The sequence below is a fragment of the Dama dama genome, chromosome 4, assembly GCF_033118175.1.
Source record: "Dama dama isolate Ldn47 chromosome 4, ASM3311817v1, whole genome shotgun sequence".
In the NCBI taxonomy this organism is placed as follows: Eukaryota; Metazoa; Chordata; class Mammalia; order Artiodactyla; family Cervidae; genus Dama; species Dama dama.
This window is the reverse complement of record NC_083684.1, coordinates 62,727,176-62,753,404: the sequence shown is the minus strand read 5'-3', so window position 1 is coordinate 62,753,404 and position 26,229 is coordinate 62,727,176. Positions and strand designations below refer to the sequence as shown.

The following is a 26,229-nucleotide window of genomic DNA, read 5'->3' as shown; positions in this document are numbered from 1 at the left end:
TGCCACAAACTCACATCTGCATCTTGAGAAAATACCTTCAAAGGCATCCGCACAGCTCTTTAACCTGCAACTACTTCACCTACAGACAAAAGGACCTTGAAAAGCTGAAAAGACCCACCTCTCCTGTCCTCTCTCAGGAGACATTCAGGAACAATCACTTCCTACCTGGAGACCAGCCTGTGGACTTATTTCTTGATTGTTCTCTCCCCATAGAGAGCTCCTAACCCTCTGCTCACACAGATGATGTGAGTTGACTTCCCCGGTCCAAATCCAGCTAGACCAACCCTGCTGCCTCTCCGCGGACTGACGCCGGGCCTCAGGTCTCACAAATGCACCAGGAGCCGCGTCCTTATCCCGGGCCCCCCCTTAGAGTCCCCTGGAGCACTTCCTACACACCGCACTGGGGCTGCCACAGGACTAATAGAGAACTCTGGGGAGGGCGCCGGGGAGGTCATGTCCTAGCACTGGTCACGTGACCCTGATGGGAAACAGATGGAAACCACTTGGCCAATGGTTCACATTCTTCCTGAACCATTTCAGTGAATATGAACCCTTCGAGGTCAGGTCCCCACTCTAAGAAGTTATGAATCTGCAGGTCTGAGGTGGGTTCATTAAATACGTCTTTAGCATGTTCTCTGTTCTGATGCTTCTCCCCCAAGACCCACACTCAGGAGCCCTGAGCTTCAGCCCTCACACCCAGCACGGCTGAGACCTCTCAGAAGGGGAGGGTTTAGGCTGGGAATTTCTGAGGGAGGTCAGGCTAGAACCAGGCAGAGAAAGCTGCAGTACTTGGGGTTCAGGCCTTTCTAAGTGACCCTGGGTGAAGCGCTGTGGGTTCCCCAGGCTGAGTGTGGATGGACCCATTCAAACCAAGAGGAGCAGGATTCTGGTGAGCTCTGAGGGTGTCACTGAAGGTGGGCCTGTGAAGTAGGTCCTGGGGTTCAGCAAGACTGCTGGTCTCAAGGAAGGGGGTCACCTAGAGCAGGTGCTCACAGGACTGGCTGGTGTGAGTTCAAGGACCTGCAGGCTGCCTGCTCCCCAGACAGACGCTGAGGCAGCAACAGCATGGAGCAGTTCAGGGGAGCTCTCAACAGTACTCTGTATGATCCTTCTTATTAGGGCCATCACCATGCCCCAGCAGTTACAGAGAGGGGGAAAAGTACAATGGAGGAGCGATGGGAAATACATGATCAAATTATATGAGGCTTAAGGGCAGTAACAGATGTCATCCCACAGTGCTACCTAATAGTTTACTGTTACGATTCTTTCCTGCAACCTTAAATAAGATGGGAGAGGTTAACGGTGGTGATAGGTAAACACTTCATTCATTACACCTCAACTGTATCACCAGAAACCATTCAGTTTTATTGATCACATGTATGAATACCACACGTAGTCATAATGAAATCTTTTACAATCCACTGTGTAATCTTTGATTAGAATACAGATTACAAGCATAGACCATGATATTCACTTTTCTGATACAATTTGGTCTGAGAGTTGCACTTTCTATGTTTACAAAATAGAGGCTAATCATTTAATAAACAAGACACAGATTAATTACATGATTTTTTTGGGAATGGTTTCCCATACTTTTCCAGGGTATCAGAGAAGTCTTCATTTCAAACATGTCAATTAATATTCTTGACTTCTGCTGGTATTACAAAGATGCATCAAAATTTCAGTGAACTGTCATTGTATTATCCTTAAAAAGCAGTGACACTGAAATTTTAGAACAAACCTCTGTGGAATTATTTCCTGAACACTTACATCATGGTGACCTACAGGGTTGTTTGACACCAGTGACAAACACCTCCATTTAGATGTTCACTGTACATGTTATGTTACTATCTCCTTAATGTCCTCAGTGGAGAATAAATACCAATGGTTCCTACCTCATGTAGAAGGGATTCTCTTCTCACTGAGGCAGCAACCATCAAAAACTTACGTTCACACGCACAGTACAAACAAAGCATGACACGTGGTATTTTGAGGGCTGAGTTACTTCCATGTGGTTTTCAAATAATCTCAAATATGTCAAAACAAACAAGAATACATTGCTAATAAGTGTACCGCTCCACACCCAACCCTCCATCCTGGGATCCATCCTAACATATCAATTTTCTCTGTGTTTTAACTACGGATTGCTATCTACAGTAATTCTCCTTCAGACGAAATATGAAGTGCTTCCTAGTATGCATTCTCTGATATTTATTTAGATTTGATTTTTATTAAACCTTTCCTACTTTTTTTTACATCATCACATATCTTTCCTGTATAAATGCTCTCGTGTTTTCTAAAGCGTACATTTAGGACTAACCTCTTTCATCACTTACTACATTACTAGGGTTTCTCTCCAGTATGTGCTCTCTGATGTCTAGTGAGGTGAGAGCTCTGATTAAAGCCTTTGCCACTTTCCTTACATTTAAATTTTTAAGTTTTCTCTGAAGGATGAATTCTCTGATGTTGACTAAGACTTGAGCTCTGGGTAAAGGCTTTGCCACATTCTTTACATCTGAATGGTTTCCAGTACAAATTCGCCAATGATGAATAAAGCTAGGAATTTGGTTAAAGGCTTTGCCACAACCCTTATATTTATAAGGTTTCTCTCCAGTATGAATTATCTGATGCCTATTAAGAGTGGAACTATGATTAAAGGTTTTGCCATACTCTGTGCATTTATAAGGTTTCTCCTCAGTATGAATTCTCTTATGTTGAATAAATTTTGAGCAATGGATAAAGGCCTTGCCACATTCTGTACATTTCTTAAATCTTCTCTGCATTACCAACATGAATTTGCAAATGTCTAGCAAGAATTGATATCTGATTAAAGGTTTTTCCACATTACATATATTTATAAGGCTTCTCTCCAGTATGAATTTGCTGATGTCGAGTGAGATATGAGCACTGGATAAAGGCTTCGCCCCATTCTGTACATTTGAAAGGTTGCCATCCTGAATTTTCCTATAGCTACTTAGATTTCATGGTTTAACAAAGACTTTACCACATTTATGACACTTGTTATGCTTCTGAGGATTTTGAATGCTGCTGTTGAATAAGTTTTAAGGATTGATTTAAAACTTTCCCATACACACCAAAATCATAAGTGTTGTCTCCAATGTGAACACTCTTATTTAGAGAAAGATGTGATCTTTGATAAAAGATATTCATACATTTATTACTTTTAAAATCGTTGTCTGAAGATTGAGGTCCCTGATGTTTCGTAAGACTTGAGTCTTGATCACTTTATGCCCACTTTCACTGCATGAAAATCTTCTCACTGCCCTATAAATATTCTTGTGATTGTTGGAGTTAGCACTCTTGCTTAAAGCGTTACCCATGTTACTACACATGAAAAATTCTTTCACATTAAGTATACCTGATATGTCTTCAACCATGATGGTTGGGTTAGACTCTTTCAAAATTATCAGCATTACAGACTGGAACGAAGAGAAAATAGCTTTGGTTGAAGAATATTGAACCCTGGCTAAAGAATCCCTCAAATTGATTATACCGGGAATTTTTAACCTCAATTTTAAATACCCGGTTTTCAGACATATTTGAATGTGTGTTAAATTGAAGCCTGCATTCAGAAAGGTTCGAATGAGTATTTGCAGTATAGACTAGGTGACTTTCCAGATTTTCCACATTTCCTTTCAGAGAACATGTACATTTCAAAAAAGCGTAAGTCTTTGCTTACAAACATACACTTCCCAGCAGATGTTAATGACTGAAATGGGTGTTTTTCCCAGTTTGATTCCCATCCTTGATTTCTCTTGGCAGTAATGTTTACATTATGAGAAACCGTTCCAGTTTGGTTATGTCCATCATAACAATCTCTCTGCCTTTCACACGCTCTCGTATCTTCCCGGTTTTTTGTTAAATGTAAATTTCCAATGTGAAATCTTTCACATATTGTTAACTTTTCTTTGGGGAATAAATCTTCTAAGCCTGGCTTTTGGGGCATCAAACCCTGGATGTCATGAGAAGACACAGCTGAAAGCAAATAACAAGTTTTTCCACTTACTATTCTCAGTGAATATACTTTACAACTTACGTAAAATGGATACTTGCTTAGCTAGGTTAGGAATAAAACAGACACAGAAGGTTTCAAGACGGCAGAGGATTAGGAAGCCGTGGAGTTCATCTCGCTCCACAAATGCATCGAGAATACGTCTGAAATGGAACAATATTCTCGGAGCCCCTTCTGAACACTAGCAGGGGACCTTGACACCGGAAAGGACAAGAAAGACCCCCTCATAGCCAGGCAGGACCAATGAGACAAGAAGGAAAAGGGTGAGGAGAGGAAGTGGGGCGGGACCTGCAGCCCTAGAGGGGAGCTCACCGGGACGGAAGGGAGCCTCGTTCTCTGATGGGAAGAGAAGGCAGCACCAGTCAGAGGCAGGCAGGACAGAGTGAGACCTCCGCAGAGGGTACCGACCCCAGCCCTGCTCCCCCAAGCCTGAGAGGGTGTCCACCATTGCACACAAGGCCTGGGTCCTCAAATGTGGGGTTTGGAGAGCAGACCCAGGCAGAGGACTGCGGTTGGCTGTGAGGAGACATCCTGAGGGGACGGGAGGGAGGCGCTCTGCAAACGGGATGCTTGTGGAGGAAGCCTGAACCACCAAAGCGCAGAGCAGCGTCGTTGAGAGACGCCCGAAGGGCGGGCCGCCACCCCACCCGCTGTCCACGTGTTCCAGCCATTGCCTCACTAGGCGCTAGGGAGGGCTCCCGCCACGGCCAGTTCAGTTCAGTCGCTCAGTTGTGTCCGACTCTCTGCGACCCCAGGGACTGCACGGCAATCTCATGACCCCAGCTGCTGCCTCCTCCTCAGCAATCTTAAATTTACAAAGCAAACATTTTCACCAATGCAGGGTCCCTACGAATTCTGTAATGCAGTTCTTAACACAAGTGTTTTTATTTGGGCGTGTTCTATTAGATGTTTCGAATCCAAAATCATACATGATCTTGATATATACTTAACAGAAAGTAAGAACATATGGGACACAGTCCTGGTAAGCTTCATAACAAACAAGATAAACTTAACAAAGTAACAGTTCTTAAGAAATCAAACAAGAATTGAGAGCTTAAAATATGGTGGAATTTTTTGTCTCAATTCTTGTTTCTTTAACACAGGAAACTCTACTCATTGCTCCATGGTGACCTAAATGGTATGGATATCTAAAATAGAGTAGATAAATATTATATATGTGCATGCTGCTAAGTCGCTTCAGTCACATCCAACTCTTTGCGACTCTATGGACTGTAGCCTGACAGGCTCCTCTGCCCATGGGATTCTCCAGGCAAGAATACTGGAATGGGTGGCCATGCCCTCCTCCAGGGATTATATACATACACACACACACACATATATATACACATGTAACTGATTTACTCTGCAATACAGCAGAACCTAACATCAATGTTGTAAAGCAACTGTACCCAAATTGTTTTTTTAATTAAAAAATTCTTTATATAATCTAAAAAGTTTAATAATGAGAATAAACCACAAACATTTAGGTGATAAATGTTCTAATTTCCCAGTCAACAATTTAAAAATTCTATGAGTTAAATAAATATAAAATATTTTAGGTTTGTGGAAATGGGGCAAATACATTTAACATGTTGACATTAGTCTGTACTAAGAAAAGACAAACTTTGAAGAAATCTTCAGGTTTATATTTCTCATTGGAGAGAGGTCCCTTATGCAGTGAAGAAATTAGTTGAGTATGAAATTTATCAAGTCACATGTGTAGTTTGAAGGGGATTGGAAATTATAAAGCAGAAAACATCTTTATAAAATATCTTTATAAAACATGCTTTATAAAATATCTGTCCCCAGTATTCCTAGAAGTTTGGCAGTTTGTCCATGACTCCACTCACACACTTCTGTCTAGAGACAGAACCAGAGCACTTAAAAGGGCAAATAGATGAGGAAATATAAAAGGGGTCATATTTCATTTTCACTTCACATTTCATTTCATTTTCATTTTATATTTCATTTTCATTTTCTTGGGCTCTATCTATGCAGAAATTGACTGCAGCCATGAAATTAAAAGATGTTTGCTCCTTAGAAGAATAGTTTTGACATACCTAGACAGTGTATTAAAAAGTAGAGACATAATTTTGCCGACAGAGGTCCATATCATCAAAGCTATGGCTTTTCCAGTAGTCATGTACAGATGTGAGCGTTGGATGATAAAGAAAGCTGAGTACCAAAGAACTGATGCTTTGGGACTGTGGTGCTGGAGAAGACTCTTGAGAGTCTCTTGGATAGCAAGGAGATCAAATCAGTTTAATCCTAAAGGAAATCAACCCTGAATATTCATTGGAAGGACTGATGCTGAAGCTGAAGCTCCAACACTTTGGCCAGATTCAAAGAGCTGACTCACTGGAAAAGACCCTGATGCTGAGGATGACAGAGGGCAAGAGGAGAAGGGGACAACAGAAGATGAGATGGTTGAAGGGCATCACTGACATGAGTTTGAGCAAATTCAGGGAGATAGTGAATGACAGGGAAGCCCTGGCATGCTGCAGTTCATGAGGTCACAAAGAGTTGGACATGAGTTAGCTACTGAACTGAACTAACTGAACATAGTAACTGAACAGTAACTGAACATAGTTACTCAAAAGTGTGCAGAGTCTTCCTAGAACCCCCGAGAAATGGAAGACCCATCAGGTCAGGCAGGATGGCACAGGCCAAGAGGAGAATCTTGGTTCTCACTGTGAATGTGAAAGTTAATCACTGGAGAAAAATAAAAGAAAGATCAAGGAGCCAAGAATGAGGCTGGAGTTGACCCTCTGTGACACTGAGGGAACTAAACCCAGATTTCTCCAAAATAATTTCCACTGAAGCAGATCTTCCCAAACCACATGACGAAGGATGACTTCCTCATGGATCCTTGGACCTCTCACCCAAGTCATCGGCTCCATCCATTCATAGCTACCTGGGTGTGTGGCTTTTCTCTCCATTCTCCCTCCATCCCAAGGAAACTTTCTTTGCTCCAAAAAGGTGACCGGGTGTGGCTTAGAGATCACAAGACCTGTTCATCAGAGAAAGGAATGTCTGTTCTGCCAGAGACTCATCAGATTCCAAAGCAGTATCTATTCAGATTAGAAGAAAAGTTGTGGTAGAATGTTAACACAGCCTAGAAAATGATTTCCCCCAAAACTTTATTAAAAGCACCTTTACAGCACTGCTGCTGCTGCTGCTAAGTCACTTCAGTCATGTCCGATTCTGTGCAACCCCATAGACGGATGCCCACCAGGCTCCCCCGTCCCGGGGATTCTCCAGGCAGGAACACTGGAGTGGGCTGCCATTTCCTTCTCCGATGCTTGAAAGTGAAAAGTGAAAGTGAAGTCGCTCAGTCGTGTCCAACCCTTAGCGACCCCATGGACTGCAGGCTACCAGGCTCCTCCATCCATGGGATTTTCCAGGCAAGAGTACTGGAGTGGGGTGCCATTGCCTTCTCCATTTACAACACTAACAAATACATAAAACTCAGATCCTGAGATCCTGGTCCAGTACTACTAAGGCAAAAGTAAGTGGTGGAAATCTGATTTGAAGAGGAGGGTACCATTAATTTATACCACAGAACTAAGAGTATCACCACCAATCTAGTATGAAGGATGAAGATTATCTCAGTGGAGAGGAAGGTTAAAAATCATAATGAATCATCATGAAGTCTCTCTTTCTCAACTCACATATTCCCATTACCCCTAGAAAGCAGGGATCTGAAACTCTAATATAAGAAGCAGAAGAATCTAGGAGACATTCTAGAAATGCAGGAACCAAAACCCTGAGGATAGATAAGGGATTCTGGAAGGAAGTCATCCTCAGCCAAGGAGGCCAGGTTCCCATAGACACGGGTTCAATCCCTGGTTGGGGAAGATCCCACAGGCCGCTGAGCAGCTAAGCCCATGTGTCACGACTACTAAGCCTGTGTTCTAGAGCCCGGGAACCACAGCGACCGAGCCCATGAGCCAGAACTCCTGAAGGCCAGGCACCCTCGACGCTGTGCTCTGAAAGGAGTCCCCGCAGTGAGAAGCCCGCTCACGGCAACGAGGAAAGCCCGCACAGCATGAAGGCCCAGGAACGTCAGAGACAAATAAATGAACAAAATTTTATATTTAAAAAAAATAAAGAAAGATTTTTTGGATGTCCAGAGGAGTCAGGCCTCACAGACCAGTTGCCCTTCACCCTTTCTTCTCATCTGGCCTGAACCGGAACACTCACCAGAGGAGTCTCCTGAGGCTCTGCATTGCCTGTGATCCCTCATCCACCCCCACCCAGGCTAGACTTCCCACCCTCAGATCCTCTCTTCCTTGCGTCCCCAGCTCTGGCCCTTCCAGCTCCACCTGTGGTCACATTTTTCCCTCCATCACTGTCTGCATGCTCCTGGCAAGTCGCTCCCTCTCTGCTCTTTCCTAGTCTGGAAAACGGAGAGGCTCCCTGAGCACGTCTCACTATCATTGCTGGAAGAGGCGTACAATCAATGCCTGAGATTTGTTGTGTTCCTGCCTCAATTCAGGACCAAGTACCACCCATTCAATGAACATTTTTAGATTTTCCTCTTCCCCATCCCGGTGGCCGGGCTGTGCATTCATCTTAAGCAAAGACTGCTATGCTGATTTCTGAGTAAGAACACCAAGAAACCACTTCACTGTCCATAGAACAGGTCAGACATGTGGTCTATCCAGTGAGATTGTGGGTTAATAAGGGATAGTCACGCTCTTCAAGGTCTCCAATAATGAGGAATCGGTCCTTAGCCTTTCCACGTGCTTTGCCATTAGAGTTGTTTGGGGTTAATGGAGGAAAGGGCTCATTTCCCCCTGAAGAGCTGCCCTTGATCTTGGACTTTCCATCTGGGTCACTTGGGGGGAGTGAAGAGTTTGCCCGTCTCTCCTCCACTGCTGACCTCCAGATGATTCATTTTCACCACCTGGGGAGGCAGGAGAGTGATTGACAGATGCTGAAACACTAACTAACCTTGGAACTCCCAGCGTGCTAGCTATATTCAGACGTCTCCTGTGCTCAAAGATCTTCAGACCCCCATGATGAGCTCCTACCCTCGCCCTCAACTCTACTCCCTGACCCAGACTCCCCCTCACCTCCCCAGCCCAGCCAGAATCTGGCTCACAGATGCTCAACCCACACTGATTCCTTCATGTCCTGCACCCTTGCATGCCTGCTGCGTTGTGTCCAATTCTTTGCCACCCTTTGGACTGTAGCCTACCAGGCTGCTCTGTCCCTGGGATTCTCCAGCAAAGAAATTCAATTATACATATATATATATATATATATTCTCTTTCATATTCTGTCCTTTATGGTTTATCACAAGATACTGACTGTAGTTCCCTGTGCTACACAGTAGGACCTTGTCATTTATCCATTCTGTATTATAATAGTTTGCATCTGCTAATCCCAAACTCCCAATCCATCCCTCCTGCACCCAGCTCCCCCTTGACCACCAATCCTATATCAAGCAGACCTCTGTGTCCTCTGCAGAGCTTAGAAATGAGCTTGTTTGATAGTCACTGATACAATGTCCACATCAATCTCACCTTCCTTGAAACTATTGCTCCTGCCACACTTGTTTTTTTTGAAAAGCACTGACTTCAGAGCAGGAGCCCTGGGTTTGAGTGCCGATTATGTCGCCTATGACACAGATTCATTGGGGAACACAGACAACTCCTCTTCCTCTCTGGGCCATTTCTGCAGTAATTCTGCAATAATTCCTGGGAAAGAGGCAGGATGAAGAAATACGTCTGGGCATGGCCTTCCTCATTAGCATTTTAATCAAGCATTACCAGAGACATCATGGGTATTTCAGGTTCCAGGGTTATTTTATGTCCTCAGACATTGGGTTGGTCTCAACTAAAGCCCAATAACTAGCTAGCTGTCTCTCACCAAGGAGATTTCTGGTCAGATATTCCAGCAGCCGCCACTTTGTGGAGCTGATTGGCTTTTGCCATAAACTCTGGCCTGCATAAGGATTATGAGACTTCTTTCCAGTAATTTTATAGACAGGGGCTAGCAACAATCCCTGATGTAGAATATGTGTGTGTCCTCCAAAATCCAAATAGGCCAATCCGACACTGGGCTTCTAACTTCTTTTTTCCACCAGACACCCTATACTTTTCAAATTAACAACCTGTGTGGCTTTGGGCAGTTTTATTGGTTCTCATTTATCATGTCCAATCAATTTTGGTTGAAGGGAGGATTACATGTCTCCTGTTTAATAATACTAGAAAGGGGAAATGTTCCCTGGTCATACAGAGTATCTATTTATTAATATATTGAGGTAAAGGAGGAGAAACAATGACTTCCCAAGAAATTTGTTCAAACATTCCAATCTTCATCCAAACTCTCACCTTAATTTCATCATTCTTGCATTTCCATAGCTTCCCCATTCAACTATAACTCCCATTAGGGCTGATCAGGCATTCAGTCCCATCACTTCATGGCAAATAGGAGGGGAAAAAGTGGAAGCAGTGACAGGTTTAATTTTCTTGGGTTCCAAAATCACTGCGGATGGTGACTGCAGCCATGAAATTAAAAGACACTTGCTCTTTGGAAGGAAAGTTATGACAAACCTAGATAGTGTATTACAAAAGCAGAGACATCACTCAGGCAGCAAAGGTCCGATTAGACACAGCTGTGGCTTTCCCACTAGTCATGTATGGATGTGAGCACTGGACCATAAAGAAGGCTGAGCGCTGAAGAATTGTTGCATTTAAATTATGGTGCTGGAGAAGACTCTTTAGAGTCCCTTGGACTGCAAGGAGATCAAAGCAGTCAATCCTAAAGGAAACCAATCCTGAATATGCATTAGAAGGACTGATGCTGAAACTGAAGCTCCAATACTTTTGCCACCTGATGTGAAGAGCTGACTCATTGGAAAAGACCCTGGTGATGGGAAAGACTGAAGGCAAGAGGATAAAGGGGACAACAGAGGATGAGATGGTTAGATAGCATCATCGACTCAATGGACATGAATTTGAGCAAACTCTGAGAGATAGTGAAGGACAGGGGAGTCTGGCATGCTGCAGTTCATGGGGGTCACAAAGAGATAGACATGACTGAGTGACTAAACAAGTTTTAGAATCACGGAGCATGAGGCTCCCGTGTTAAGGAGTCCCAGAAATGTTTTCTCTGTTTTACCGCTAATGTGCTTATGTCTTTGAGTGCCCCACTGGAAGTGGGGTCAAGGAACCCAGGCTCTCTTATCAGTCTTCATCTGTATTGGGTTATGGGATCATCACCTCAGGTGATTTGCAGTCAGATTTCTCATTGTCTCATCTGTCTTGTGGCTTTTTAATTTCCCCCAGACCAGGGGATCTATCTACCTGCTCTATCGCAGACTTGATTGAGGTCCTTCAATGCTGGGGGTTGATGGCCCACCCAGTCTCCCAGAGTGCTGCGCTGAGACCTTTGTTTTGACCCCATCAATGTCCCCTTTATCCCAATTCTTTTTTTAAGTTTAATTAATTAATTAATTTTTGGCTGCACTGGGTCTTCGTTGATGCACACGGGCCTTCTCTAGTTGCAGCAGGCGGGCTTCTCATTGCAGTGGCTTCTCTGTTGTGGAACACAGGCTCCGGGGGCACGGGCTTCAGTAGTTACAGCGCACAGGCTGAGTTGCCCCTCTGGCATGTGGAATCTTCTTGGACCAGGAACCTGTGTCTCCTGCATTGGCAGGTGGATTCTTAACCACTAGACCACCAGGGAAGTCAGTTTAACCAAAATCCCTTACCCTCAATATCTAATGGGCTTCCTCCTCCTCCACCAGCCCCCACCTGCTGTCTGATCACCCTGACCTGCCTTCAGCAGCCCCTTTCAGGACTCTTCCCTGGAGAATCCCATGGAGCCTGGTGGGCTACAGTCCATGGAGTCACAGAGAGTCAGACACGACTGAGAGATGAAACTTGGTGATTAAGGAAAAAATGAAGTAGGATTTTCCGTTTTTATTATGCACATTCTGTTATTGTTAGATATATAAGTTCACATTCACATATTACACTGGTGATAAATTCTTTTCCTGATGATGCATTAGTAAGAGGAAAAAAAGAAAAGATCACCTAATTAGGCCATAATGAGATTTGAAAAAAATCTCTAACTTAAACTAGTATTTATGTATTGTTTACTATATGTCTGGAAAGAGGAGGAAATGGCAACCCACTTCAGAATTCCTACCTGGAAAATCCCAGGGACAGAGGAGCCTGGTGGGCTACAGTCCATGGGATTGCAAAGAGTTGGACACGACTGAAGTGACTTAGCACATATGTCTGTCAGTTTCACATACACGTCTCATTTACACCCCTGCCAACAACCTGAGAGACTGAATATACAGAAACAATAGCCAGATGGTATACGACCCTCAAGTCTCAGCCATAAGACACATATGACTCTGATCCTCAATTACCAGGAACTAGTCCAAGAATCCAAACCACAACTGCAGTGACAATTAGCCCAGAACAGTCAGAGTTTGGTCCACAAATATCAGGTTCCTTATTATTTGCCCCTGCGTGCAGCTCAGAACCAACCAAAGAAAACCAAATATGCTTCCTAATACAACTACAGGAGGTGCTAACCTCCAGCTTTCTCAGGATTACAGTCATCTCCCATCACTGCTGACACTCCACTTTTTTCCACTCTAAAGGACTCCCATTGCCCCGCCTGCCTTTGTGTCTGCCAAATGCAAGTGGTGGTGGCTGGCTCTCACTACAGCAAGCTCAGAATCAATAACCTGTTTGTTCTCATTTGCAACCCCATGGATTGTAGCCCACCAGGCTCCTCTGTCCATGGGATTCTCCAGGCAAGAATACTGGAGTGGGTAGCCATTCCCTTCTCCAGGGGATCTTCCCAACCCAGGGACTGAACCCAGGCCTCCTGCATTGGAGGCAGATTCTTTACCATCTGAGCCATCATGGAAACCCCAATACAGTCAGAGATGGAATTAAAACTCAAGTTTCTCTTTCTCCACACCAACTTTTGAGAGTGTAGAAATTATATAAGCTCCCCACATTCTTTGGCCAACTGGCACTATGGGTACTGTACAAATTACTATTAAATGTTTATACAGGCTCACCCTCCACTCAGGACTTCCCATGTGGCTCAGTGGTAAAGAATCTGCCTGCAGATGCAGGAGACGTGGGTCCGATCCCTGGGTCAGGAAGCTCTCCTGGAGAAGGAAATGGCAACCCACTCCAGTATTCTTACCGGGATAATCCCATGGACAGAGGAGCCTGGCAGACTACAGTTCATAGGGTCACAAAGAGTCGGACAAGACTGAGTGCACACACAGCAAGGCAGCCCTCATCTCGCTCAAGAAAGGAAAAAGTGAATCACTTAAAATTTAGGAAACATGTCTCTAAATCAAATAAAATCATGTTCAGGAGGAAATCAAGAATCAAGACCTCAGAGTCTGTTGCTCTAAAGGTCCGGGAGCAGTGACGAGAATGAAAACAGAACATGAAATCTGGTGCAATGGGTCAGGGGACCTGCCGACTCTATTGGACTGAGGGGCTGAGTCCACCCTGAGCCCAGCTTTTATTCCTGATTGCAGACTACAAGACTTTCTTTGATCTATCTTTACTAAGACACTATGTTGACATTGTCCAGATCTCCTTGTTTTTACCCCAGGCCGTTCTCTTCTGGCATAGTCTTGGGAACAATCAACCAGTACATAGGCAGTGTTCCTACCTAACGCCGACCCAGTGTTCCAAGGTCCATGCTTTCATGACCCCAGTCACACTCCCTTCTGGGTCTGGCCTTGAGGTCTGTGACAAGGCTATTATTCTAAGAAAACCATGAAAAATAATCATCAACACAGTTTATTGATACATGCTGTTTTTCCAGGTGCTATTTCTATGAAATTTCTCAAGGCTGTGAAAGTACATTATCAGGGATTCCCACTACAGGAGTCCACCTTGACTACTCTTCTATATGTCAGAAAATCCTGTTGGTGCTGTTTTCCAAAATATATTCAAAGTCTGGCCACTTCTAACCAGTTGCCCTGAAGCCACCCTGGCCCAAACCACACCCTCTCACCTCTCACTCTGGTTGACCAGCTCCTGCTTTTCCCTTAATCCCCGATGTCCATCTGGATCAGAGCCTCATCACACTGTGTTTTAAACAGGTCACATATTTCTGTTCCTTCTCCAACCCTTACCCCCGTGAACTCCTTTGAGGCATACACTGTATCTTTCTCCTCTCAGCTATTCTCAGCGTTTCATGCACATTGGGAACCACAGCAACCAAAAAAAGTTTGGGGAACAAAGAAAGGAGGAGGCAGTGTAAAAACTTCCCAAGACTCCCCTCCTGAACGCGAGGCAAAGGAAAGGAACCGAAATACACTTAATGGTTTTGAAACTGACCAGGAGTGATGAAATGGTGCTTGCGGTGACTTTAAAAAAGAAGAACTGGGGAAAGTTTGCCATTTCATTATGAAGGCAGAGAAGGGAGACTGTAACCCAGTGGGGCTCAGCTGGGGGTGGGGGCTTTCCACTCTCCCAGGGGCATTGGCTAATGGTCATTTTTCGTTGTCAAAACCGGACATCGAAAGCTCCTGACATCTCATGGGTAGAGAGCAGAGATGTTCGCTGATGTCCTGCTGTCCACAAGACCCACCCCATCAGCAAAGAAATCATCCAGCCCCAAATGCCGGAGCTCTTATCCACCAGTGGGCAACTGCAGGGGCGGGGACAGGGTAAGGCAGGGAACGTAGCTTGTCTGAGGGAACGGAGACCCCAATCTCAAAGGATAAGCATGCATCGCAAAGATGGACAGAGGGGACAATACTACAGCGGGGTTGAACCACGTGAACCAGGGTTGGAGAGACAGGAAGAGGCACATGGTCCTTAGGAAGTGGCAGCGATATGGCTGAGGCATGTGAGGGGGTGGCTGGGAGCAGGGGAAGGGTAGATGATGGTGAGAGTGTGAACGTTCTTGAATAAGTGTCACTGGGGCTGATGCTTCATCTTGAGGGAAAGGAGCAGGCGTGGAAGGGTGCCGAGGGACAGGGGAGGGGAGGGACAGGGCTGGAGTTGGGTGTTTGCTCCCTTTGCTGGCGGTGGTGGTGATGGGCTGGAGGGAGCGAGACTGGAGCCCAGGTTTTGAGGAGTTGGGGTGTTTTAAGGCTCAGGGGACAGAGGTCACGCTGGGATAGAGACAAGGGCACAGATCTGGGAGTTGGTGACTCTGTGGAAACTGGCGATGAGGGAGGAGGGAACCGAAACAGAAGGCTGGCCGTGAAGAGTTGAGATAAGCCTCACACTTCTCCTTGGGGAACTTGCATGTCGACATTATTTTCCCATAACCACAGGAACACCCACTTGATCCGGGTGGCCCGGGTTTATAGCCTCGAGTCTGGCGGTCATTTAGTAAGTCTAATGGTTACCTGGGCAGCGCTGGGCTGTATGGGGCACTCTGATCGGCCACCGGGAGCTGACTGTCTCTGCAGGCTCACGGAGTGCAGAGCGCTGCACCATGCCTGTGGACGCGAATTCACTGATCCCTCAAAACAACCAGATGAGCTAAGAAACGCTGTCATCCCCGTTTGAGGCAGGAGAAGTGGCAGTAGCAAGAGCTTAAGTGGTGAAAGAGGTGCCTGAATCCTGGCGGAATGACTTTGAGCTTCAATTATTATCCTTTCAATGAAGAGGAAATCCTCATGACATAAAATTAACCAGTAAACTACTTTTTGTCTTTTGGCTTTGCCGCAGAGTGTGCGGGATCTTAGTTCTCCAACCAGGGATGGAACCCTCATCCCTGCCTTGGCTGTGAGAGTTTTAAGCACTGGACCACCAGGGAAATCCCCTTGTGTTTTATCTAATTTTTATCAAATTAACCATTTTTAAATGAACAGTTTAGTGGCATTTAGTATATGCACCATGTTGTGTAGCCAGTACCTCTATCTAGTTTTGAAGCATTTTCCATCACCCCAAAAAGCAGCTCTGTACCCATTAAACAGTTACTCTCCACTTCCTCCTTCCCGAAACCCCTTGTTGTTGCTTGGTGTTCAGTCGCTCAGCTGTCTCACACTCTTTGCGACCCCATGGACTGCAGCACGCCAGGCTCCCCTGGCCTTCACTATCTCACGGAGCTTGCTCAAATTCATGTTCAACGAGTCGGTGACGCCATCCAACCATCTCATCCTCTGTCGCCCCCTTCTCCTCCTGCCCTCAATCTTTCCCAGCATCAGGGTCTTCTCCAATGAGTTGGCTCTTCGCATCGGGTGACCAAAGTATTGGAGCTTCAGCTTCAGCATCAGTCCTTCTAATGAACATTCAGAATTGATTTCCTTTAGGATGGACTGGTTGGATCTCCCTGCAGTCCAAGGGACTCTTCAAGAGTCTTCTCTTTCCCAAAGCTCCTGGCAGCCCCGCATCAGCTTCCTGTCTCTGTGGAGGTAAATATCTTGGATGTTTCCTATAAATGGGAATCATACAATATGTGACCATTTGCGGCTGGTGTCTTTCATTTAGCATGTGTTTGAGGTTCATCCAAGATGTAGTGTGGATCTGTGCTTCTACTGCTGAATGATGTGCCGTTGTACTGCTTAGTCCATCCGTTGTGTTCGACTTGTTGCGGCCCCAGGAACTGTAGCCTTGGAAGCTCCTCAGTCCGTGGGATTCTCCAGGCAAGAACACTGGAGTGGGTCGGTGCCATTGTATGGATGGGTCATATTTTGTTTATCCAGTCATCCACCAATAGACATTTGGATTTTTCTTTTTTTTTTTACTATTAGGGAGTAATAGTACTTTTTTTATTACTATTACTTACAATTTTTTTGTTTTCCATCATGGACTCGAGGGACATGAGTTTGAGTAAACTCTGGGAGTCGGTGATGGACAGGGAGGCCTGGCCTGCTGCAATTCATGGGGTCGCAAAGAGTCGGACATGACTGAGCAACTGAACTGAACTGAACTGATGGTTTATCACAAGATGTTGAGTATAGTTCCCCATGCTACACAGTAGCGTGTTTATCCATTCTATGTATAATAGGTTGCATCTGCTAATCCCAAGCTCCCAATCCATCCCTCTCCCTGCACTCTTGAAAACCACAGATCTGGTCTCTATATCTGAGTTTGTTTCTGCACAGCAGTGATTCAGCCGTATATTCTTTTTAATGTCTTCCCTGGGCTCAGTGGTAAAGAATCTGCCTGACAATGCAGAAGACCTGGGTTCAATCCCTGGGTCAGGAATATCCCCTGGAAAAGGAAACGGCAACCCACTCCAGTATTCTTGCCTGGAGAATCCCCATGGACAGAGGAGCTTGGCGTGCTACAGTCCAGAGGGTCACAAAAGAGTCAGACACGACTGAGCAGCTAAACAAGGACAACATTCTTTTTCATATTATTTTCCATATTCTTTTCCACTGTGGGTTATTGCAAGAACCTGAATATGGTTCCCTGTGCTATACAATAGGACCTTGTTGTCACCTGTCTTAACGTTTTTTCTTTTTTTGAAATACAGTTGATTTACAACGTTGTGATCATTTCTGGTACAGTAAAGTGACTCAGATATACATCTCTGTACATTCTTCTTTATATTCTTTTCCATAGTGATTCACCCCAGGACACTGGATACAGTTCCCTGTGCTACACAGTAGGGTCTTGTTGTCTGTCACCTGTCTTACTGTTGATGGGCATTTGGGCAGGTTCCATTTCTTTAGCCTTTACAACAAGCACTGTTGTGAAAGCTTTTGGATGCATTTGGTGAACCTGCATACACGCTTCTGTTGGATGCATACCTGGCAGTTGAATGGCTGTCTCGTGTGCTCAGTGTTAGAACAGAGTGACAAGCATTTTCTGAGGTTGGTCGTACTTATTCTCACTCCTAGCAGCACTTTGGGAGAGTTCCAATTGCTCCACATCATCACCAACACTTGATATTCTTTCTTTTTTTTTTTTTTCTTTTAAATGTTATTTATTTTTTGGCCATGCCTTGAGACATGTGGAGTCTTAGTTCCCCAACTAGCATTGAACCTGTGCCCCCTGTATTGGAAACATAAAGTTTTAAACACTGGACCGCCAAGGAAGTCCCAACACTGGATATTCTTTAAGAAAGCATTTTTTATTGTGATGAATTACCCATGATATAAAATTTACCGATTTAACCATTTTCAAGTGTGCAATTAAATGGTACTAAACATATTCAAGTTGTGTAACCATCGGCATTGTCCATTTCTAGAACTTTTTCATCATCTGAAACTGGAATTCTGTACCCATTAAACATTAACTGTCCACTGACTCCTCCAGTGCCCAGCCCCTGGTATCCAGTTTATAATGCTTTTCTTTAAAAACTGTGGTAAAAAAATGATATAAAATTTACCATCTTAACCATTTATAAGTGCATGATACAGTAGTGTTTATTATATGCATCTTCTTGGCCATCAAATCTCTAAGAATATTTTCATCTTGCAAAAATGAAACTCTACACCTATTGAATAGTAACTTCCTATCTCCCCAGCCTCTGAGTATGCTCCAGGACTGCTCTACTTTCTGTTTCACAGTTTAATTTCTTTGAATACTTCCTATAGCTGGAATCATGCAGCATTTGTCTTTCTGTACAACTGGCTTATTTCACTTCGTGTAATATCCTCAACACTCAATTTCCTTGATATTATTTTTATTATCTTAGCAATGTCACTGTGCAACTGGCATACCACTGTGATTTTCATTTGTATTTCCCCAATAGCTACAAAAGTTGAATACATTTCTGTATGCTTGTTGGCCATTTGACTATCTTACCTTTCTATTTGCTTGTCTGACTTTTTCTTACTGATTTGTTGAAGCTCTTTATATATTCCTTTAAATTTTTAAAAAATTTATTGTTTAATTTTTTTATTATTTAAAAATACATGTTCTTTATATACTCTAGGTATGCTTTGTTAGATACATGTATTGGGAAGTATCTTCTCCACCCAGAGAGTTACATTTAGATTTACTTAAAAAAAAAAAATTAGACATGTCACACCCCACCAGAAAAGAAAAACAAAAAACTAAAATAATACATGTTGTTAAGAATAGTCAAAAACTAGTCAGGCAAAATAGAAGTATGCGGTAGAATCAAAAGCTGACATCTCCCTCCATTCTGAGGTAATGTATCACAAATATGGTTGACAGCAGCCACAGCACATGTGTGTGTGTGCTAAGTCACGTCAGTCATATCCCACAGCGTATGCTTGCATAAAGAAAGCTGAGCGCTGAAGAACTGATGCTTTTGAACTGTGGTGTTGGAGAAGACTCTTGAGAGTCCCTTGGACTGCAAGGAGATCCAACCAGTCCATCCTAAAGGAAATCAATCCTAAATATTCATTGGAAGGAGTGATGTTGAAGCTGAAACTCCAATACCTTGGCCACCTGATGCAAAGAACTGACTCACTGGAAAAGACCTTGATGCTGGGAAAGATTGAAGGCAGGAGGAGAACGGGACAACAGAGGATGAGATGGTTGGACGGCATCACCGACTCAATGGACATGAGTCTGAGCAAGCTCCGGGAGTTGGTGATGGACAGGGAAGCCTGGCATGCTGCAGTCCATGGGGTCAAAAAGAACCAGACACGACTAAATGACTGAACTGAACTGAACTGAGGAATATTATCCTCACTTTACAGAGGAGGAAACTGAGGCACAGAGAGGTAAACTCTTTTGACTTGCTTGACATAACACCCTTAGCATTACCCAAGCCTGGATGTGAATCCAGGATTCTCTGTGACCTTCAGCCACTCCAAGGAACTTCACCTTCTCACTTATAAGCTTTGGCTCAGCAGGCAGCCAAGTCTTCAAGAATCAGTATCTGACACACATGTCCCTCAGAGGTGCATTTTCTGGGGGGTGGAGGCGGGGTCCTCTCACTTCCCAATCTTGATCTCTGAGTACTCGGTGGTGTCCTGGACCTGAAAGTTGTGGGTCTCTGGTCTGTGGAAACTGAGGCTTGCATAATGGAGCTCTTGTTCCTTCTCTGAGGTGGAAGCAGCCAGAAATGGGGTCTGGTGATCCAAGGGGCTGTCTAACCAGGATTTATTGAAGTGACCCTGAGTGAGAAGACAGAATGACTTGAGCTGGCCTTTGAGGTCTGGAGAAGGGAACCCAGGGCTTGAGGAAGGCATTTATTCACTTATCCATTTTCACACCCATTTCCTGAGGATTCGCTCATTCAGTCACGCCTTTATTCATTCATACCTTTAATCATAATGGTCTGTTCTTATTATTCATCTCACTGAATCCTTACAACCTCCCTCCATGGGTGATATAAATGTTATCCCCATTTTACAGATAGCAAAATAGAGGGAGCAAAGTGAAGTGATTCTTCCACAGACAAGGTCCCCGACCTTGGAATGTCTATCAGGACAAGGAGACAGCATGAACTTGTCACACACTCAAAACTTATCAAATTGCAAATTGTGTTTTGATGGACAGAAGCAGGGTGCTGTGGGCGAGAGTCACAGAGGTCTGCAGGAGACCTGCACTGCCCTCCAGGAGCTCACGGTGTTGGGGGGATGGGCCTATGGTTACCATAGGGAAGCGTGACGACAGTCTGCCTGGTGTAGGGCAGGGGAATATTTAGACGACATCAATTGGCATGACACTTAAAAAAGAATGAGATAAAACAGAAACAGACTCACAGACACAGAGAACAGATTTGTGATTTCCAAGGAGGGGGGTGGGGTGAGGGCGGGATGGATTGGAAGTTTGGGATTAGTGGATGCAAACTATTATATATAGGATGGATAAACAACAAGGGCCTACTGTGTAGCACAGGGAACTATTTTCAATTATCTTGACAAACCATAATGGGAAGAAATAGGATACAGAATGTATATATATTTATATATGTATGCATAACGGAATCACTTTGATGTACAGCAGAAATTAACATAGCATTGTAAAACAACTATACTTCAACAAAATACATTTTTAAAGAAAAGAATGAAATAAAGCAATTTGTGGCAACGTGGATGGGCCTAGAGGTTATCATACTAAGTGAGCTAAGTTGAACAGACAAACATGCTATCACTTATATGTGAAATCTAAAAAAAAAATGATACAAATGAACTTATGTAGACCCCAATGCTGGGAAGGATTGAGGGCAGGAGAAGAAGGGGGCAACAAGAGGATGAGATGGTTGGATGGCATCACCAACTCAATGGACATGGGTTTGATCAAACTCAGGGAGATGGTGAAGGACAGGGAAGCCTGGCCTGCTGCAGTCCACGGGGTCCAAAGAGTTGAACACAACTGAGTGACTGGACAATATTAACTAAGAAACAGCCAGATGGAAGAGATGCTGAGGGCAAGGTATAGGGAAAGGACAGCTTCCATGCCTTCTCCAATTACTTCGTCCTGCTCAAATCTCCACTTGTTCACCAACCCAGAAGCTCTCTAAACCCCATCCTTTGAGGGTTTTAGAGAGGCTTCACTCCACAGACATGACTGACTAAACCATTGGCCTTTGGAGACTGAAATCCTCTAGTGCCTCTCCCATCCCTGGAGGTCAGGGGGCGGGACTGAAAGTTCCAATGCCCTCTGCTTGGTTCTCCTGGCAACCAGGCCCGATCCTTAGGTACTTTCCAAAAGTCACCCCATGAAAATAACAAGAGACCCCTTTAACACTCCCATCACTGCAAGGTTCAAGCATTCCAGGAGGTCTGTGCCAGGAATAGGGGATAAAGATCAAATATATATTTCTTATTATAGATCATAATATCATAGAATACAATAAGCTCATTTGTGGGGAGGGACAGGATGCTGGCGGGAGAACTTGGCAGGGGCAGATTACAGAACACCAGACTGAAGAATCTGGGCTTGATTCCTTCGGCCTGTGCTGTCCAATACAGGAGCCCCTAGCCATGCTGGCTCTTGAACCCAAGAAATGTAGTGAATCAGAACAAAAATGTGTTGGGAGGTCAAAAATGAATACTGGAGGTCAAAGTCTTTGTAGAAAGAAAGAAGAGAGAGAAAGAAGGGGGGGGCAGAGGAAGAAAGATGGGAGAAAGAGATAGGGAAAGCAAGGGGAAGGAAGGAAAGGAAGAGAGAAAGAGAGAGAAACAAAGAAAGAAAAAGGAAGGAAGGATGAAATAAGAGAAAGAAAGAGAAAGAAAATATCCCGTTAATATTAATAATTTGTACCTTTATGTTGACTATTGATGACATGATGTTTGAAACGATAATACTTTGGCTACATTCAGTTAAATAAAATATGATATAAAAACCGATCTCACGTTCCTTTCTCCTTTTTTTTTTAACATGGCTAGGTTTTAAGTTATACTCATGGCTCACATCGTATTTCTGTTGGATCTAGACTGTTGGTGGCAAGCACAGGGTGACCACAAAGAAAAGCTGTTTGGGGAACTTCTTGCTGAGAGCTTATTGGGGGAGGAGACCAGTGACCCAGGAGAGAGTGAGGACTCAGCAGGGAGCCAGTGACCCAGGAGAGAGTGAGGACTCAGCAGGGAGCCAGTGACCCAGGAGAGAGTGAGGACTCAGCAGGGAGCCAGTGACCCAGGAGAGAGTGAGGACTCAGCAGGGAAGGGGCCAAAAGGAGAAGAGCTTTGCTAAACGGAAGATGGACAGGACTTGGTGAATTCTAGGCTCCAGGGAGTGGCGTAAAGAGGAGAGGGTGATTTGAGGGCAACAAGAAACTCGAGAGGAAAAGCAAACTTGGAGGGGGGCGGCGGGGAAGATCGCGTTCTTCTGAGGCGCTGAGTAGGCTGCCGTGGCCCCTGTGTGGGCAGAGGGGTCCAGTGGAGACACTGGACTGAGAGCTGCCCACGTCACTCACCTGGGACGCGGGACTCGACGCTGGGCGGTCGCCGTCTTGGCTCGACGCTCTCTCCGCCGACTTCTTCCTGTAGATCTTTGCTCTCTCCAACGGCTTCTTCCTGTAGACCTTCACTCTGAAAAAAGAGACCAGGGCCCTTAAGAGGGTTCCTCTAGGGAGTCCAGGGGGACTTCTGAGCTCAGGCCGGTGTCCAACTGCAGAGACCGTGACCAGAAAGCAAGCGCCCTCCTCCCGCAGGGTCCACACTGGACCAAGATGTCAGGAGGCTACATTCCCGCTGCCACTTCAGCGAGCCACCTCCTTTTCGGCTTCATCACTCCACCAGTGCCCTCAACTCTGGGCTTTGAGGTGTTTTGTTTTGTTTTTAATTAACTAATGTTTATTTTTTGGTTGTGCTAGTCTTCCTGGCTGCCTAGGGGCTTTCTCTAGTTGGGGCCAGTAGGGGCTACTCTCTAGGTGCCCTGCGTGGGCTTCTCACTGCAGTGGCTTCTCTAGTCGAAGAGCATGGGGCTTTAGGCAAGTGAGCCTCAGTAGTTGTGGCACATGGGCCTAGTTGTCCCACAGCATGTGGGATCCTCCCGGACCGGGGATCGAACCCAAGTCCCCTGCACTGGCAGGTGGATTCTTAACCACTGGACCACCAGGGAAGTCCTGAGCTTTGAGTTTTGAAGATTCTTTGAGTCTTTGCGCCCCTCGTCTGCCCCTTCCACCCACCCCCATACTGGTCCCCAGCGGAGGCCACCACTCACACAAAGACGAGACAGAGAGCAAGCAGGGCTGTAACACCAGCTCCCCCGATGGCCCCCCAAACCACGCCGGTCCTGGGTCCTGGTCTCCCTGCAGACACGAGACCTGGGGTGAACTCCAGCCCCCCTCAAGCAGGTGCCTGAACCCCCAGCCTTCTCACATGCATGACCCACGAGTGTGCCCAGTTTTCCCCAGGACTCGGTGCTGTGTCCACCATCCTTTAATAAGACTGCAGCCTCCTGTGCCCCCCTCCCCAGCCACCCCACAGAGGACCCTGAATGCTAGTCCCCTTTAGCCCAGAATCATGCCCATTTCTCTTCCTCTCCACATCTTCTAGGACCCAGATGCACGGCTTCCCCTTTCCCCGGACCTGGCAGCAGCAGGATCTTCACGTTCTGTTTCCCGTAGGCGTTCTGGGCCTCGCAGCTGAGTCTGAGGCCGGAGCTGAGCCCCTCGCGGAGGCTCAGGGAGCTATTAGCCCAGGGCCCGGCAGAGCTGGAGGTGATCTCGAAGGAGGCGTTGCTGAAGTTCCCCTCCAGCAGCCCCTCGCCCAGGCGCCAGTGCAGGGAGGGGGCCGGCCAGGCTCGGGAGGAGCAGCTGCAGCTCAGACCCTCGTCCTCCTGGGAGCAGGAGGGGCCCAGAAGTTGCGGTGGGGCTGTGGGGAGAGATGGGAGGGATCAGGGGCGCCTCTCCCCTCCCTGGAGCCCCGGCTGCCTTCCCCCGGGTATGTCCAACTCACTTCTCACAACGAGGCTCAGAGACGCTTCCTTGGAGCCTAGTGGATGCTGAGCTCGGCAGACATATAACCCATGGTCCCTCAGTTCCACCCGGGGCAGCTCGAGGACCCCAGGATTCGAGGAATTTGAGGGGCTCAGGGTCAGGCTCCCTCGGGTCCAGCTGATCATAGCAGGAGGGTTGCTGTCAGGAACACAGTCCAGGCGCAGGGACTGGCCCTCCTGGACTGAAAGAGACTGGCTTTTGTCCAGAGTTTCAGGTCCTGGCAAGACAGAGAGAAAGCTAGCCTCGCTGTCTGTCTGTCTGTCTCTTCCATTGCTTAGTGGCTCATATTGTCCTAGTTTGGAGCATTGTCGATTTCCTCTGTGTGAAAACTCCCATCATGGCCAATTTCAAATGCCTCATTTGAAGCCACTGAACCCAGAAGTGGGAAAAGATGGACACAGTTGCACAGCTGGCTCTTGCCAAGCAGTGAGAGCCAACCCCTAAGGAGAGAGAAGGCAGGATTTGGGAGGAAGATACAGCCCAGACAGTGGGGACAGTTATGTCCATTAGGCGAAGAAGAGGCCAGGCAATATCCATGAGAACAGGGTCAGCAGAAGGGGGAGGCCGGTTCATAAGCCCAAGAGCCAGTGTGGGGGGCTTCCCACCCCTGCTGTTACCACACCTTCCATCTGAATCCTGAACCCCAGATCTGCTTGGAAGGTCAGAGACAGACCCCACTGCCATCACTGTCCCAAGAAGAGAGGTTTTGACGTATACCTGCGCCTTCTTTCTGGTACACTCTGATGATCAGTTCCTGGGGTGCATCTGGACAGACAGACATAACTGTTCCTTTTCAGGGGCAGGAACATAGGCCCTTCCTCCCAGAAACATCAGAAATGGGAAGCAAGTGGAGCGGGGTGTCCTCTTCCATCCTCCCCAGTTCCAGCAGCCCAGGCCCTGCCTCCCTCTCCCTGACACTGTCGGGAACCCAGCCTCTTGGCCCCCCACTTACAGGACACATTGAGCCTGATGGTCGCCTCTGTGCTCACACCAGTTCCGGGGAAGGTTACTCGACACGTGAGGTTGGTCCCGTGGTCCTCGGGCCTCGGAGTGAGGGTGAGCACTGAGGAGCGGGGACTCTCGGGGTGCAGGGAGGTGAGGGCAACCCCAGTCCAGGAGAAGGTGGGGGGCATCCCCCCGTCACAGGCCCATGGCACCACACAGGTGAAGTTGGTGGGGTGGCCGGATGCTAGGGTCCCCTGGACGTGGATGTCAGGTGTGTCTGTCAGAGCTGGAGAGAGCAGACCCAGGACTGGAGCAGGGACCCCTGTGTGCCCCTCAGAGCATCTGTTCCCCAGCATCCTGTATCCCTGGGTCCCCCCCCAGGATGAGAAGACAGGATTCCCCTCCCACCCCGCCCTGGGGACCCTCAGGACTCCTGTATGTGTGTCCTCCCCTTGACCCCATCCTTACCCGTCACACGAACGGAGAGCAGATTCAATGCATAACTATATCTCACAGTAGGCCCTCTCTCCAACCTAAAGATATATGTCCCCGTGTCCCTCCTCTGAGCGTCTCTGATGTCCAGGGAGCAGTTGTAGGCCCGGGGGTCTCCAACAAGGAGGAATCGGCCCCGGGTCTCACTGACCACCGCACGTTCTGGGTTGTTTGTGGCCACTGCTGGATCTTCAGGGGAATCTGCCCTTTCCTGGAACCAGTAGCCGTGAGCTGGGTCAGAGTCCTTCCAGTCTTCCCGGGGATAGGAGACGGAGCAGGGCACGCGGACACACAGGCCCTCCTGCACCGACACGGACTGCGGCACGTCCAGCCGGTATCTCGGATCCTGAGCCAGGGACCCTGCAGCGAGATGAGGATCAGCCGAGCCCCCGCCCCGCTCACCTACCCACAGCAGTAAGAGCAGCAGCGGCGGCAGCAGCATCTTTGGGGTGACAGTCTTGGGGCCTTGGTGTCAC

General features: G+C 46.4%; 1 protein-coding gene across 2 annotated transcripts; it reads right to left on the bottom strand.

Moving 5' to 3' along the window:
* Positions 1-18,060: 18,060 nt before the first annotated feature.
* LOC133054680 (sialic acid-binding Ig-like lectin 5) lies at positions 18,061-26,229 on the bottom strand. 2 transcript variants are annotated; one of them, XM_061139910.1, is made up of 8 exons: positions 25,730-26,229; positions 25,269-25,547; positions 25,034-25,081; positions 24,276-24,497; positions 23,907-24,191; positions 23,539-23,626; positions 22,790-22,904; positions 18,061-20,042 (listed from the first exon to the last, which is right to left on the bottom strand). In XM_061139910.1, the coding sequence occupies exons 1-8, from the start codon at positions 26,193-26,195 to the stop codon at positions 19,860-19,862; spliced, it is 1,686 nt and encodes a 561-aa protein (XP_060995893.1). In that variant the 5' UTR covers positions 26,196-26,229; the 3' UTR covers positions 18,061-19,859. The 2 variants fall into 2 exon arrangements, with proteins under 2 accessions (XP_060995893.1, XP_060995892.1); XM_061139909.1 differs by having other exon boundaries at positions 24,276-24,533; positions 25,730-26,228.